This window comes from Callithrix jacchus, chromosome 7, assembly GCF_049354715.1.
Source record: "Callithrix jacchus isolate 240 chromosome 7, calJac240_pri, whole genome shotgun sequence".
NCBI lineage: Eukaryota > Metazoa > Chordata > Mammalia > Primates > Cebidae > Callithrix > Callithrix jacchus.
Window position 1 is genome coordinate 68226088 of NC_133508.1, and position 15831 is coordinate 68241918.

Genomic DNA, 15831 nt, shown 5'->3' on the forward strand with positions numbered 1-15831 from the left:
GTGCTCATGCTGTCCCCTCTACCTGAAATACTGCCTCTTCTTCCTTTCCCACTCCTGCCTAGCTGTGAACTCCTATTCATCCCTCAATACCTAGCCCAAATTGTCTCTGGAAATTTTTTCTATTTATCTTGATCTTTCTCTGTCCTGTTAAATATTTCCCTCAAATGTCTGGTGATCCAGGTTATAGTTTGAAACCCCCAGCTCCCTACCTTTCCCACCACGCACACACACACACACACACACACACACACACACACACACCCCTCCTCCAGGAAGAACAGGTCCCTCCTTCTTTTCCTTCCCCATTTGTGTGTCCTGTGTCAAAATAATCACACCAGCACACATTTACTATAGCCATTGTTTATTACTAATATTACTTATTATTTTAGGATTTAGATCTTTAGCAGCCCCCAGCACCAATATGTGGCTCACAACAATACCAAATGTCCACTTAAGTGTCACGATGTCTGACAAAATCCTGATTCCGCTCAGGATGACCACTTTGACTTCTTAAAGATGTGCATGTGTATGATTATGTCTGTCTCTGCCCTGCTGGTGCCCCAGCTCCTGATGCCCTGCACACATATCTGGTCTTAGGGAATCCTTACAAATTCTGTATGGCAAAGGTCCTTGTTAGTTTCATCTCATAACCAGTGAAGTGAGGCGCAGAGAGGCTGTGAGTTTTCTACTGCTGCCGTAACAGGTTACCACAGATTTAGCAGCTTCAAACAGCACAAAGCCGGGCGCAGTGGCTCGTGCCTGTAATCCCAACACTTTCTAAGGTCAAGGAAGGTGGATGGTTTGAGCTCAGGAGTTTGAGATCAGCCTGGGCAACATGGCAAAACCCCGTCTCTACAAAAAATATAGAAATTAGACGGATGTGGTGGTGTGTGCCTGTGGTCCCAGCTACTTGGGAGGCGGAAGCAGGAGGATTGCTTGAGCCAGGGAAGTCCAGGCTACAGTAAGCTGTGATTGCGCCACTGCTCTCCAGTCTGGGCGACAGAGCAAGACTGTCTCTTAAGCCTGGACCTGAGGTCCCTGGGGCCCTCCCTTGGACATGGGCATTTTGCCTGACAGAGGTTGCTGTAAGGTTACTCAAAATATAGATAGATAGATATAGATAGATAGATATAGATAGATAGATGATAGATAGATAGATAGATAGATAGATAGATAGATAGATAGATGATAGATAGAGATAGAGAGATACAAGTACAAATAAAAATGACACAAGTTTATTCTCTCGTGGCACTAAAAGTCAAAAGTCCAAAATGAGTCTCATGGGGCTAAAATCCAGGGCTTGGCGGGACTGCATTCCCTCCTCCATCATCGTGTCTTCTCTTTCTGACCCTCTTACAAAGCTCCCTCTTACAAGGACCGTGTGATTGCACCGGGCCCACCTGCACAGTCCAGGATAAGCTCCTCATCTCAAGATCCTTAATTTAGCCACATCTGCAAACCCCCTTTTGCCATGGAACATAGTCACAGGTCCTGTGGACATCTTCGGGGTCATTACTCAGCCTATCCCAGAGGCGAAGGAAGTGACCAGCCCAAGATTGTCCAGTAGAAAGCAGCAGAATGGTGTCTAATCCCCATCTTCCTGACCCCAAAGCCTTGCTCCTGACCTCTCCTCAACACCAGGGGTGGGGTGGGGGCGGGAGGGAGGGGATGTATTTTCGGTGGTTCTTGTGCTCTGTTTTGGTGCTGTCCCGTTCCGCCCCCAGCCTGCCTCCACAGGCTCCATACTGATGCATTTGACACCACTCTGTCTACCCTTCTCCATGAAGGTCTCCCTAGCCTAACCAGGAGGGCCCCCATCTCTGCAGCTCATCTGGCCTCCATATTTGTTTGTTGAGTGAGTATATGAGTGAGTGGAGAGACAGAAGGCTGCTGGCTCCAGCCCCTTCTCCCTGGCTCCTGCCACTGGCTTGAAGATGCACTCTTGGCCGGGAGTAGTGGCTCACGCTTGTAATCCCAGCACTTTGGGAGGCCAAGGCAGGAGGATCGCTTAAACAGGAGGTGGAGGTTGTAGTGAGTCATGATTGAGCCATTGCACTCCAGCTTGGGCAACAGAGCAAGACTGTCTCAAAAAAACAAAACAAAACAAAAAAGGAAGATGCTCTAGCTTTTGGAGTCACAGAGAATGCCTGACTCTGGGTCCTGGGCTCCTCCTCTCCTGGTGGCTGCCTGTCCCCTTCAAGCCACACAGACCCTGAAGGAGGAGGCCCATCCAGAGGAGAAGAGGCACAAAGGCTGAGGACATGAATATGGGGAACAGGAGGTCTCTGGGTCCCTCCCTGGGCATAAGCTCCCAGAGGCCATTGCTGTTGGCCCAAAGACCATAACACCACAGCTGCTCAGTGACCTCCCTAGGCGCTGCCCTGAGAACCCCCCTTTCCTCCACACAGCCTCCCCTCACCCAGTCCCATACCTCAGCCTGCTGCCTGATCTCTGTTCTTCTACGAAGCACCTCTGCCCTGCGCAGAGTTTTCCTATCCACGTTCCCAGGTCTGTAGCAGCATTAGCAAGAGGAAACCCAATTATATTTCAATTATTCTAGTCTTAGCCAGACAGAGGTTACTGTAAGTCACATCAGAATTGGGAGGGAAGAGGAGGTAGCAACCGGGGCCAGTGCCTAGGGTGACACTTGAAGATGGATTTGACCGGGACCTGTGGCTCAGAGGCTCAGGATTAGATCAACAAGGCTGGGGCTGGCTGGTTCCAGGAAAGAGGTCATGTGGGCCCCTGTTGACAGACAGCTCAAGCACAGCAGAGGCTTGAGGCTAGCCCTCCCTGGGCAGAGGAGGCGCCAGGGCCGGGAGCCCAGCCTGGACATGGAGGACCTGAGGTCCCTGGGGCCCTCCCTTGGACATGGGCATTTTGCCAGGGGTTCCCAGAGGCCAGTGCTGTTGTGCCAGAGGACCAAAAGCCTGCAGCTCCTTGTAGGCCTTCTAGAGCTCTGCTGGTTCCTACCGCCTCACTCCGAGGATTTTCTCTGAGCATACACCCACTCTCTCATGCCCATCTAGGCCAAATAACTGGCCTCTCCCACCCTCAGGCTGTGGCTAAATAGGCCAGATTCATGACCAGAGATGCTGCGAGGTCTAATTCCTCTAGGCCAGAGCCCTGGCTCCTGCCGCTGGCTTGAAAATACCTGGCCAGAGTCTGATAGGGGAGACAGAGAGATCTGTTGCTTGTGTGTGGCAGGAGCCTCTCAGGACCCCTTGACCTGGGGAGCAGTCATCTTTGGGGAACCAAAGGATAAAGGGTTGGGGAAGGTTGGCAATTGAGCGTCCTCTTGAGTGGAGCTGGGACTGGCTCTGTGAAACTGTGTACTGGGGGAGTTATCAGCCGTGAGTTCCTCCCGACACAGACATGCACCAACCTGTATCATGACTTGGGGAACCTGGTGGGCCCCTTGCCCACTCCAACCCAGGGTATCTGGGAGGCCCCGAATTATGGAGATCTGCATTCCGGGTTAGGTTCTAAGCCTGGGCTGTGCTGGGCTCAGCTGGTGCCTACCGCCCACACAGACAAACATGGAGCTGTACCTTCCACATCGCTGGCTGCACCTTGTTTGCTGAAGCTGTCATTGGCGTGTCCCTGCACGATCTGCCTCCCATCCCCCCCACATGGTGCATCCCCCTCCTCAGCCTCAACATGGCAAACAGTCACAGCTCCAGGTTGGGGAGAGAATTCAGGGGGGTAAGATGAGTCATTGCTGTGAGAACAGATATACCAAGTTCCACATACGCACACTCACAGAGCTTTGCACACAAAGGCATGTCCACCCTCACAAGCACTAGTCAAAGCCACAGTTGAGCATTCAGATCCACACTGAGAAACAGACACCCCCTCATACATACACGTTCCTCATAGACAAAAAGGCCAAAGCACAGGGACAGATCAAAACCCAGACAGACACATCCCACCCAGGGTGATGCCAGTCATTAACCCAGAGCCCATACCCTGCTCATATGCACAGTCAGACACACACACACACAGACACACACACACACACACACACACATAGGATTCCCTAGACACACACCACAGCCCTTACTTGAATTCAAGACTCAAACACAAAGACACACACATGCACACATATGCAGACACACATGCACACACACACTTCAGCCCCTCTTCTGAGTCCCTTCACTCCATCTTCTATCTCAGCCAGCACCTAGGGCCGACAGGACATCACCTACCATGTAGATGCCGTATCTGCCCAAGGACAAAGTTCTGCCTTGGGTTTAGCTTCAGTCCATCCTCCTGCTCTGCAGAGGTGAAGGTCATCGGCCCCGCTCCAGTTCCTTGTGCTGCTCCAGTTCCTCTTCCACACCTCCTATGCCTAATGGTGCATCTCCAGAGCCTTTGAAAAGGGCTTTGGCTGTAACAGGAAAGATGGCGGTTACATCCCAGGAATCACCTCCCAAGAGGGAAAGAGTGTGAGTTTCAGAGGGTGACGTGTTAGGAAGGTCCTATCCTGAGGGAATGGCCAAGGTGACTGCTTAATGCTCAGGCAGTTATCCTTCACCTACCCTTGAGTGAGTGATTTCCAGAAACCCCAATCTTCAAGCCTTTGCACCTACTGTTTCCTGACCTTGAATACCTCACCTGGAATACCACAATCTCCCTTGCAGGGTTACTTCTTATTCTTCAGGTCTCCATGGAGATGCTCCTGCTCCAGGAAGCCTGTTCTCATGACCTGGCTGAGTCATCTGTCCTCCTGTGCCCCACAGTCCCCAGGTCCCTCACACTCTCCTCACACCAAGGGAAAATTGCCTGGCTGTGCACCTGCCTCCTCAAGCCAGCCACCAGAGAGACTTTGCAGGGCAGGAGCCTCCATCTGGTGAGAGAGGCTGGTAGACCTGAGAGAGGCACAGGCTTGAAGCCCAGCTCTGACTCTGCTGTGCGACCTTGGGCAAGTCATTGCACCATGTAGGTCCAGTGTCCTCATCTGTAAAATGGGGACAATAATAGCTACCTCACCAGGTTGATGTGAAAATTAAATGAGATCAGGCATCATGTAGCTTTATTAATATAACTCATTGCTTGGCACATAGCTTAATAAATCGTTATTTGTGGAATTAATGAACCCCCACTCCTGCCCCCACCAGGAGGAGAGCAGTAGGTATAACAAAAAGAATAATTGGGGGCAGATAGGATGGAGGAGGTGCTGGGAGATAGGACAGCAGAGCTCTCTGGCATCGCTGGGAGCTAGTTGTTCCAGAAGCATCCGGAGCTGGGCTGGAGGCGGTGCCGGCATCCTCTCTGTCCCACTCCTGTGACTCGTCTGTGCCATCCTCCTCCTCAGTTAGGTGAGGCAGCAAGGAGAGGCGGGGCTGGGCTCCACCTATGCACTGTGGCCCTCCGAAGCTGCCAGGTCCGCCGGCACACACTAAGTACGCCCAGAATGCGGGGTGGCCAGGGGCATAAATGTGGAATGAATGAGGATGGAGTGAATGAACGGATGGACGCATGAATGAAGGTGGGATGGAAGTGTGAAGTGGGAGGGGAGAAGAAGCGAGCGTCTCCCTCCGCCCTGCGGGTCTCGGGGCTGGAAAACACGGAACCGAGACCTGCTGGGGGCTCCCACCCCGCCCTGCCTCTCCCACCGGCCCCCCTCCCCGCAGCGCGCAGCCCGGCTTGGCCCGCGCGGAGCCACAGCCCGCGCAGTAGCCCGGGCTCGTGCTCAGCCCCTCCAGCCGAGGCAGCGCAGCCTAGTGAGGGGGCTACCCCGGCCCCTCCCGCAGCCCTGGACCCCAGAGGTCCGGCCTTCCCCGCAGGAAGGTGAAGTTCCCGGTGCCAGGTCCGGGCACCAGCAGCAGAGAACGCCCGGGTCCCGGAGTCAACAGGTGCGGGGCGTGGGGGACCCCCCCCCCCAGGCCCGGGATGGGGTTCCAAAGGACCTGCGGCGAGGGATGAGAGGAGCCAAGATTCTCGGGTGATAATCGGGGTGCTGGGAGACTGGCTCCCCGGCCGGCGCTGCTCTCCTCCAGGCAGGCTCCCGCGGAACCCCGAGTGCCCTCGCTTCCCCCGCCTCCCGGGAGACTCCGCAGCCCCCGAGTTGCAGGGAGGTCCCGCGGACGGAGCGGGCCTGCCGGCGTTCAGTGGAGTACGAAGACGTCCCCTCTCCCTCCCCAGGGGTCTCCAGTGATCCGCAACCCTCCGGCACCCGGCAGGGGTCTTCCCAGGCCAGCCGGGTGAAGGAGGGGCTGAGTGCGGGAGGAGAGAGAGGCGAGGAGCCGGGCTGGCTGGATTTATGAATGGAGAGCGGCCAGCGTGCCGGAACAGCGGCTCCTGGCGGCCGTCGGGGAGCGTCGCGGCCCTGGGGACCCAGAGGGGGCCCCGCAGGGGGCGTGGACGCCCCCATTGCTCCCGAGGGGTCATCAGTCCCTCCCCGAACCACCCCGACTGTGTGGTGTGTGTGCACGCGCGCGCCCACCGGAGGGTCTGGCAGGTCTGGCAGGTCTGGCGGGTGGGGTTTGAGTCTCTAACACCTCCATTGACCCTTTTTCCCAACCCAAAATTAAAGCCTGTGAACTGGCTCAAGAAACATTTGAAATCGGGATGGCTTTTTTCTCCTAAATCTATGGTGTTTGGTGGGTTTGGACAGACGTGGCTTAGGAGCTTTGTGACCTTGAGCAAGGGACTCAATCTCCCTGAGCTTCCGTCTCATCTGCAAAGCAGGGTACCCTAATAAGAGTAGCCGGAAACATCCCCCAAACCACCTTCTTGTGCCAGGTTCTTGGTGAGGCATTTGGCATGCACCAGAGTTCATTACTCCTCATCTCGGCCCTGTAAGGTAGCTAGGATTATCACCCCATTAGATGGATGGGGAAACCAAGGCTGAAAGAGGCCAGGTAAGTTACCTAAGGCAACTTCTGTGGAATTGGGATGCAACCCAGGTCTGTCTTCATCAATTTAATGACTGTGAGAATTAAGAGGAAACTTATATGGAAAGTGCCTGCCACACTCCCTCATGTTTCCTTCCTTCCCTCTTTCCCCACTCCTTTCTTTCCTTCCTCCCTTCAGGAAGTTTGGGGCTGAAACCCCAAAAGACCTGGGTGCAAGCTTCCAGATACCCTAAGGGGCGCCGGCTAAGGGCTGGTCCAGGGTTCCCTCCTCTTCCTCCACAGAGCCTAGGATGCCTCTCTGCTGCCGCACCTCCTGAACTCATGGAGCCCTCAGCCACCCTAGGGGCCCAGATGGGGGTCCCCCCTGGCAGCAGGGAACCGTCCCCTGTGCCTCCAGACTATGAAGACGAGTTTCTCCGCTATCTGTGGCACGATTATCTGTACCCAAAGCAGTATGAGTGGGTCCTCATCGCAGCCTATGTAGCTGTGTTCCTCGTGGCCCTGGTGGGCAACATGCTGGGTAGGTCCGGAGCTTGCCCTGCAGTGCTGCTGGCTTTCCCTAGGGACTGAAGGAGGTGGGTGTGGGGAGGGACTCGCTGATTGGGCAGAACTAGGATGGGCGTGACTCTGCCACCAGCTTCACCTCACCTTGCTGCACCCTGTAGTCTGCCTGGCCGTTTGGCAGAACCACCAGATGAGGACAGTCACCAACTACTTCATCGTGAACCTGTCTCTGGCTGATGTCCTGGTGACGGCCATCTGCCTGCCAGCCAGCCTGCTAGTAGACATCACTGAGTCCTGGCTCTTTGGCCATGCCCTCTGCAAGGTCATCCCCTATCTACAGGTGAGCTCTGCCCAGGCGCCCCTCACTACTCCTTGTCACACCTGCACAAAACCCACAGCCTTGCATAGGCCTTCATGACCCTCAGACTTGCCTTTCAGACAGGTCAGTGGCTCGTGACCCCTAAAGTGTCATCCTCTACTGCAGGCAAGGGCAACTCACCAGATCAGACACTCAAGGACACAGACACAACCCCACACACTCACAAAGATCCCCTCCTGGTCACAGTCACAGACATATCAAATGTGGACAAATGTAGTCACCTCCAGGTACACAGGCACACAGTGGAGGAGAGGCACAAGCCCACAGAGACACATACACAACACTCTGGGCCTGCTCCCCAGTCCCAAAGGGGCAGACATGAGGGGTCCTGATGGAAACAGCCTCCTCCTCTCCCTCCCGCACTGGCCAGGAGAAGCCCCAGTGGTGGAAACCAGGATGTCCAGATGGTGTGAGTGGGGTGAAAGGAAGACTTCTCTCAGTTTGTACCCTTTGATCCACTTCCTGCACTCCAGAGGGCAGGATCCACCCCTGGAGGCAATGCCCACACACCTCTGGCCCAGACTCATCTCTGCCTCCCAGTATGAGGATTTTTTTCCTAACAGCCTAGGGAACGAATGGCATTCCAGGGCAGAGAAATGCCTGTTCGATTTCCCACTGTTTTGAGGTTTCCCATTCAACTAGTTAACTCTGGTGACTCTGAGCATAAAGACAGAAGGATGAGGGAATTCTGTGCCTCAGTATCCTCATCTGTAACGGGGGTAAGAGCACTTACTTTGTAGGGTTGATGTGAGGATATTAAGAACAGTGGCCAGCACACAGTAAGTTCTGTAGGTGCAAGTTATTATTCACAGTAGGGGTGCTCCTACCATGTGCCAGGTCTGAAGCTGGACATTATTTATACATGATTTCACATGAATCCTGCCAGGTAGATGGTATATTCCTATTCTGTAGACAAGCCTCAGAGAGGAAGAGTGACTTGCCCACATTTACACAGCCAGTAAGTAGTGGAGTCAGGATTTGCCCTGCACTGCACCTGCTGTCAGCCTCCTCACTCACCTACTCTCCCATCTCTGAGTGGCCCCCAAAATGACTGACGCTGTGTCCCCATGGGCCAGGCTGTGTCCGTATCAGTGGCAGTGCTGACTCTCAGCTTCATCGCCCTGGACTGCTGGTATGCCATCTGCCACCCGCTATTGTTCAAGAGCACAGCCCGGCGGGCCCGTGGCTCCATCCTGGGCATCTGGGCTGTGTCACTGGCTGTCATGGTGCCCCAGGCTCTAGTCATGGAATGCAGCAGTGTACTGCCCGAGCTAGCCAACCGAACATGGCTCTTCTCTGTCTGTGATGAACAGTGGGCAGGTAATGGTGGAAGCCTCAAGCAGGCATCCCCTCAGGTGGGCACTTCAGGAGCACGTACCCCTAGGGCAGGCATCTAGCAGGGACCCTTCCAGGGTAGGAAATCCCAGGGCAGGTATCTCCCTAGAGGACACCCTAGGCTGGCACCTACCAGGGATATCCCAGGGTGGGTACCTCCTCTTATGTAGACATCTGCTCTAGTGCAGACATCCTTCCAGGATGAACACCCCAAGTTGAATAACTCCAGGGTCTCTGTCTGTCATGCTGGCTGCATGGGGTCCAGCTGCTCCTAGGCCTTACTTTGGCCCTAGTCAGGACAGGGTGGCATTGCTAACCAGGGCAGGGTGGGGCTCCCAGATGGGGCCTGACTTTGTACCTTTTGACCCCTGCAGATGACCTCTATCCCAAGATCTACCACAGCTGCTTCTTCGTTGTCACCTACCTGGCCCCACTGGGTCTCATGGCCATGGCCTATTTCCAGATATTCCGCAAGCTCTGGGGCCGCCAGGTAAGGCCCACTCTGGTGTCACCATGTGGGCTGGGGTGGGTGTTACTGGCCTAACAGAGTAGACAGTCCTCCGCCATCAGCACATGCCATCTTGGCTGCAACCAGAGAGAGGGGACGCCCAGAGACACATCGAACTCAAGGCAAAAAGTGCTAGTGGCCACCCTGGAATGCAATAGTAGTAATACATCCTTCTAATATTAGTGGCTGTCATGTATTGAACCATCCACTCCCAGATAGTCTCACATCCTCTTAACATCATTTATTGCCCCCATTAAATATATGAGAAAACCGAGACCCAGAAGATCAACATAACTTCCCCCAAACTACTCAGCTAGTAGATCAGAAAGTAAAACCCAGATCTGTGAGCCCCACTGCAACAGTAATAATAGCAGCTCTGTCTTGCTTGCCAAACTAGGCACTTTGCATCCAATGTCTTAACAACTATCTAACAAAAGAAGCAACGTTACCCATGTCACAAACGGCAAATAAGGGACCCACTTGCCACAGCCGACAGTGCAGAGCCTTCTGGTTCCAGGCCTGTCTTCTTCCCTGCATTGCAGACTGGCCCACAGTGGGTTTCCAAGGTTTTTTGGGGGCAGGGGTGTTCAGAGGCCCTTGGCCTAGTGACTGGGAGTCCTAGGTTGGTGTCTGGGAAATAAGAAAATGTAACCCAGAACATGATCAGGCTCAGGAAGGGACTCTCACACTTGGGGACGTCACCTACATTCTACAGACAGTACTGGCTTGCACCCAGGCCATGCCAGGCAGTGGGTGGGGACACAGACTGGCTGAGACCCAAGTCCTGCCTGGGAGGAGCACACAGCCCAGTAGGGCTCTTCCTGGGTGGCCAGACCTGCAGTCCACCCACACTGATCATCTGCTCCCACAATGCCCCAGCCAAGCAGGACACAGGCACAATCCTCCTCATTTGACAGACATGAAAGTCAGGCTGAGAAAGGTAAGTGAGGCAGCCAAGGTCACATAGCTCACAAATGTCTGAGCTGCCTCTAGACATGCTTCTGGAACTATAGCGCCATACCCCTCTGTTGTGGGTGACTCAAGTGTCCAGTGGTAGGAGAGGCTTCTCCAGGAGCCCAGAAACACCCAGGGTTATGGGCACTGGCCCAGGCCATTCCATGCTGCCCACCTGTTCACCCCTTGCCCAGGCCTCCCCACAGTCTGGTATGACCCAGGGGAGGCACAACTCACCCTCACCCCTACCCTCAAAGATAGTGTTGGAGATTTAGGGAGGATGGATGGGCAGCTGAGAGGATGTGGCCTGGGGCCTTGCCAAGGGTCCCCACCTCTCAGAGTCTTAGTTGCTTCATCTATACCTAAGGGCCAATAATATCTTTCCACAAGGCATGTTGCAGGGGGTTTCACAATGAGCTAATGGAAAATCAAAGTGTAGGCCAGGCACAGTGGCTCACGCCTGTAATCCCAGCACTTTGGGAGGCTGAGGGAGGGGGATCACCTGAGGTCAGGAGTTCAACACCAGCCTGGCCAACATGGTGAAACCCCATCTCTACTAAAAATACAAAAATTAGCTGGGCATGGGGGCACATACCTGTAGTCGCAGCTACTCAGGAGGCTGAGGTTGCAGTGAGCCAAGATCGCATCATTGCACTCCAGCCTGGGTGACAAGAGTGAAATTCTATCTCAAAAAAAAAAAAGAAAAAGAAAAAGAAAGTCTATTGCTCACTCTCAAGTCCAGAGTGTCTTTATCATAAACATTAGGGTCCTTCCTCTTGCAAGGGCTTGTTCCCTTTGCCCATCTCCACCCTGCCCAGGGTCCAGCCTGGAGTGGGCCCCACAAAAGGCAACCACCCTCCCAAGGCGCTATACCCACCGCTGTTATCTCTATGTGTGCTGGACAGATCCCCAGCACCACCTCAGCACTGGTGCGGAACTGGAAGCGGCCCTCAGACCAGCTGGGGGACCTGAGTGAAGAGCCCCAGCCCCGGGCCCGCACCTTCCTGGCTGAAGTGAAGCAGATGCATGCGCGGAGGAAGACAGCCAAGATGCTGATGATGGTGCTGCTGGTCTTCGCCCTCTGCTACCTGCCCATCAGTGTCCTCAATGTCCTTAAGAGGTGAGAGCATGGGGTATGGTTGGGGTGGGGAGAAGTTTGAGGTCAGGGGAAACAGCTCTCCTTGCTTGGGAGAAAGACCTGGCTCCATCCCTTCTCCACTGTGTGACCTTGGGCAGGCCATTTCTCTTCTCTGAGCCTCTGTCTCCTAGGGCTATCATGAAAATTCACGCATTCATTCATTCAATCATCACATTTTAGGTGGCTGGAAATACAGTGAACAAGTGCATAAGACAGATCACACCCCTGCCTCATGGAGGCTGCATTCTAATAGGAGAGGAGGGAAGTAAATAGAAAACTCAACGTGTATGATCATGTCAGGCAATGATCACTGCTGGGAAGAAAAACAAAACAGGATGGAGAGTGCCAACAACAAGGGTTGGTGGGTTTTTGCTTTCGCTTTAGATATAATGGTTTGAAAAAAAGCAGCGGGCCAGGTGCAGTGGTTCACGCCTGTAATACCAACATGTTGGGAGGAGGATCGCTTGAGGCCAGGAGTTCAAGATCAGCCTGAGTAACATAGTGAGACTTTGTCTCTACTAAAATTCAAAAAATTACCTAGGCATGGTGGCATATGCCTGTAGTTCTAGCTACACAGACTGAGGTGGAAGAATAGCTTGTGCCCAGGAGGTCGAGGCTGCAGTGAGCCATGATTGCACCACTGCACTCCAGCCTGGGTGACAGAGCAAGACCCTATCTCCAAAAAAAAACAAAAAAAGCCTTTCCAAGGAAATGGCATTTGGGCAGAGACTTGAAGGAAGTGAGAGAGTAAACCATGTATGTGTCTGGAGGGAGCCAATGAGGGCCACAGGGTGTCAGGGAAAGAATGCAGGCTACTGGACAGAAGACAGTCTCACTTGGAGATTAGCCACTTCCTGGCTATGTGATCTTCAGCATGGTGGTTTACTTCTCTGAGCATCAGTTTCCTTAACGGAAAGATGGATGATGTTTATGACTCACCATGTTGCTGTGAGGATGGATGAGAAAGTGGATGGGAAGCCCCAGAGGATCTGATGGCCAGGAGACTGGAGATGCCCACCACAGAGCCTGGCACCCTCCATGCTTAGAACCCCAAACCCTGGCCAAGACCTCAGATACAGAAGGCCAGAAAACTTGGACGGAAGTGGGCAGTAGGAACTCCTGCCCTTCACAGCTCAGGTTCTGTGAGCAGCGCTACCCCAACACATGCACACACAGCTACCCCATTTCTGATACTTCTCCATCCTGAGCCTAGGGTGTTCGGGATGTTCCGCCAAGCCAGCAACCGCGAAGCTGTCTACGCCTGCTTCACCTTCTCCCACTGGCTGGTGTACGCCAACAGCGCTGCCAACCCCATCATCTACAACTTCCTCAGCGGTGAGCAGGCTGGGGAGTCAGCTACTGAGTCCACGTGACAAGTCTCCCCATCCCCAAGCCAGGGCCCAGATAAAGGTGAGGATATGCCTGCTGTGGGCACGGTGATCCTGCTCTGGGAGGACCCACCCCAAGGAGCCCTGGCCTGAGAGAGAGATCCACAGTGGCCAGCACCCAGGATCCAGTTTGGCTATTCTGCAGACCAGTGAGTGAGTGGAAGGGCAGGGGCTAGGCCAGCTCACCCCCACTCCCATCCGGGTGCTGGCACAGCAGGACCTCCAATCAGCACAGGTAGAGGAGTCCATCTTCCCCAGAGGGAGTCACACCTGTGGGAGGAAGGCCCTGGAGCGCTGCCTGAGGAAGGATTGCAAAGTCCAGGTGTCAGGTTTAAAGGAGGGTCACCAGCAGAGACAGGCTAGACCTGGGGAAAGGGCTTCCCCTGCTCAGCTGGACACACACTGACGGAGTGACCAGAATCTCAGGGGCTGTCTCCTCTGGAAGTCTTCCTTCCCAGCCGCCCCCACTCCCACTCCAGGGCTCCACTTTCTGCTGTCCCACCGTGCCCAACTTCTCCCTCTACCTCCCAGTCTCGGGGTGGTAATGGCCCTGACACTGAACTCAGCAGAAGTGTGACTCACCAGTCCTCTGACTTTGGGACTAGGCTTCTAAAGAACTGGTCCAGATGACTATTCAAGCCTGGACAGAAATAATCTTTGAAGAACTATTAAAAGGTTAAAGAAGGGATCAGGAGTCAATAGCATAACCCTCAATGAGACTCAAGAATTACTCAACAAGGCTGGCTGCAGGTTTCCAGCTCAGAAAAGAACAGAAGAGATGAGCCCTGTGGGGAGAGGAGGGCAGACTTCCTGACACATATGCCTTGGTTTGGCCTATGTTTACTGAGCACCTACTGTGTGCTCGGCCCTGTGCTGGGCACCAGAGAGGCTGGCAGGCTGACACATGATCAAAGGGGCTTCCTCCCGACAAAATCTGTTTCCCTGGTATACTTGGGCTGAACAAGGTGGTATGGGTGGTAGGGTGGTCCCTCCTTCCCTTCCTCCCTCCCCCGCCTGCTTAAGAGAAGGGCTTTGGAATTCTAATTGGGTTTAGCTTCTGGCTGGGTGGCCTGGGGCAAGCCACTGTACCTCTGTTTATCTCATCAGTAAAGTGAGGATAAAGGACTCCAGCCTCTCTGGGTGCTGGGACACTCTGGGGGGCAGAGGCTGAGGCACCCAGCACAGCGTGACTGCCATATGCAAAAGGGCTGCTGCTGCCATCATTTTCATGATCAAAGGGCAGAGAGGGGACAAGCCTAGCAACAGATAGTGAGCCCACATACACACCAAGGAAGGCAGAGGTGACCTGAGGCCCCTGAGCCAGACACCACGTTTGAGCCAGCCTCGGAGCCAGAGCGCAGTCAAGGAATCAGATGTCAATTGTCTCTCTTTGGGAACCCGCTCCAGGGCCTCTGTCCTCACGCTCCCCAGCGGCAGCGGCGGTGCTGAGGTGGCCTCAGGGCTCTTCCTCCCAGCTCCGTCCCTCCCTCCCCACCCCTCACAGGCAGCTTGGCTGAAGCTGCGTGGGTGTCCCTGGGCTCAAGGCCCCTTCCTGTTGCATCTGTCTCCTTATGGCTGTGTCTTTTGTCTCCCAACCAAGGCAAATTCCGGGAGCAGTTTAAGGCTGCCTTCTCCTGCTGCCTGCCTGGCCGGGGTCCCTGCGGCTCTCTGAAGGTCCCTAGTCCCCGCTCCTCTGTCAGTCACAAGTCCTTGTCCTTGCAGAGCCGATGCTCCATCTCCAAAATCGCTGAGCATGTGGTGGTCACCAGCATCACCACAGTGCTGCCCTGAGCGAGGGCTGCCCTGGAGGCTCCAGCTCGGGGGATCTGCCCCTACCCCTCATGGAAAGACAGCTGTGTGTGGCAAAAGCCTGGAGCTTCTGTCCTGGGTTTCTGCCTGTGTGACTCTGTGAAGTCACTTCCCCTCTCTTAGCCTGTGTCCCCTAAGCAGGGTTGATGTGAAGATTAAGCATGCTGAAGCACGTGGAGCCCTCCTTGTGAACTGCGAAGCCTTGTGGACATGATTATTGTTGTACTTCTCATTTGGCCACACCCCACAGTATAATCTGTCCCCATCATCCTTCCAGAGCTTGGCCATCCTCCCAAAAACCCCTTTCCTACCCCATTACAGGCCTTCCCTGGAGGCTGCTCTAAAGGTCCCAACAGGCATTTCCATCTGGTCCAGTGGCTCCCTGAAGCCCATGGCTGCACTTGGCTGGCTGTTTTGATGCCTGTGTGAACTAATCTGGGCCCAGCCTTTCTCCAGTGGGCCACAAGCACAGCCCCACCCTCACCAGGTGGCAAGGGCACACACCACAGACCCGACCTTGTTGGCTTTGTGGTGTGATAAAACACTCTCCATGGCCACTTGGCACAGAAGCCAGCAGCCCGAAGCAACTGTAATTAAGAGCCTGGCACTGAATGTTCCCTTTCCTTGTCATTGCACAAAATCTGTGCTGCTTAGGTTAGGAGCAGAAGAAGGTGGGGAAGCTGGGGGGAGGAAAGACAAGAAGGTACTAGAATGCTCTTATCTGCTGACCTCCCACCACCACTACACGGAATCCCAGATGGACTCAGCCAGGCCTCGGCACACATGGTGCTGCCTCCTCATGCGGTGCCAATCCTGTGATGCCGGGACCTCGCTTAGCACAACTGTCTGTCTGCTCACAGGCCCAATGGCCTGGGGAAGGTAAGGGCGGCAGGGTGGGCAGACAGCAGGTTAACAGGCTGATTTACTGCTACCTTCTTCTTGGACACCAGGACTTG

The 15831-nt window shown here is 54.4% G+C and overlaps 1 protein-coding gene across 1 annotated transcript; it reads left to right on the forward strand.

The window, feature by feature from the left end:
• Positions 1–5396: 5396 nt before the first annotated feature.
• HCRTR1 (hypocretin receptor 1) lies at positions 5397–15003 on the forward strand. Its single transcript, XM_035308518.3, has 7 exons — positions 5397–7380; positions 7526–7704; positions 8820–9063; positions 9453–9568; positions 11446–11660; positions 12892–13013; positions 14667–15003. The coding sequence occupies exons 1-7, from the start codon at positions 6960–6962 to the stop codon at positions 14855–14857; spliced, it is 1488 nt and encodes a 495-aa protein (XP_035164409.1). The 5' UTR covers positions 5397–6959; the 3' UTR covers positions 14858–15003.
• The last annotated feature ends 828 nt before the right edge of the window (positions 15004–15831 follow it).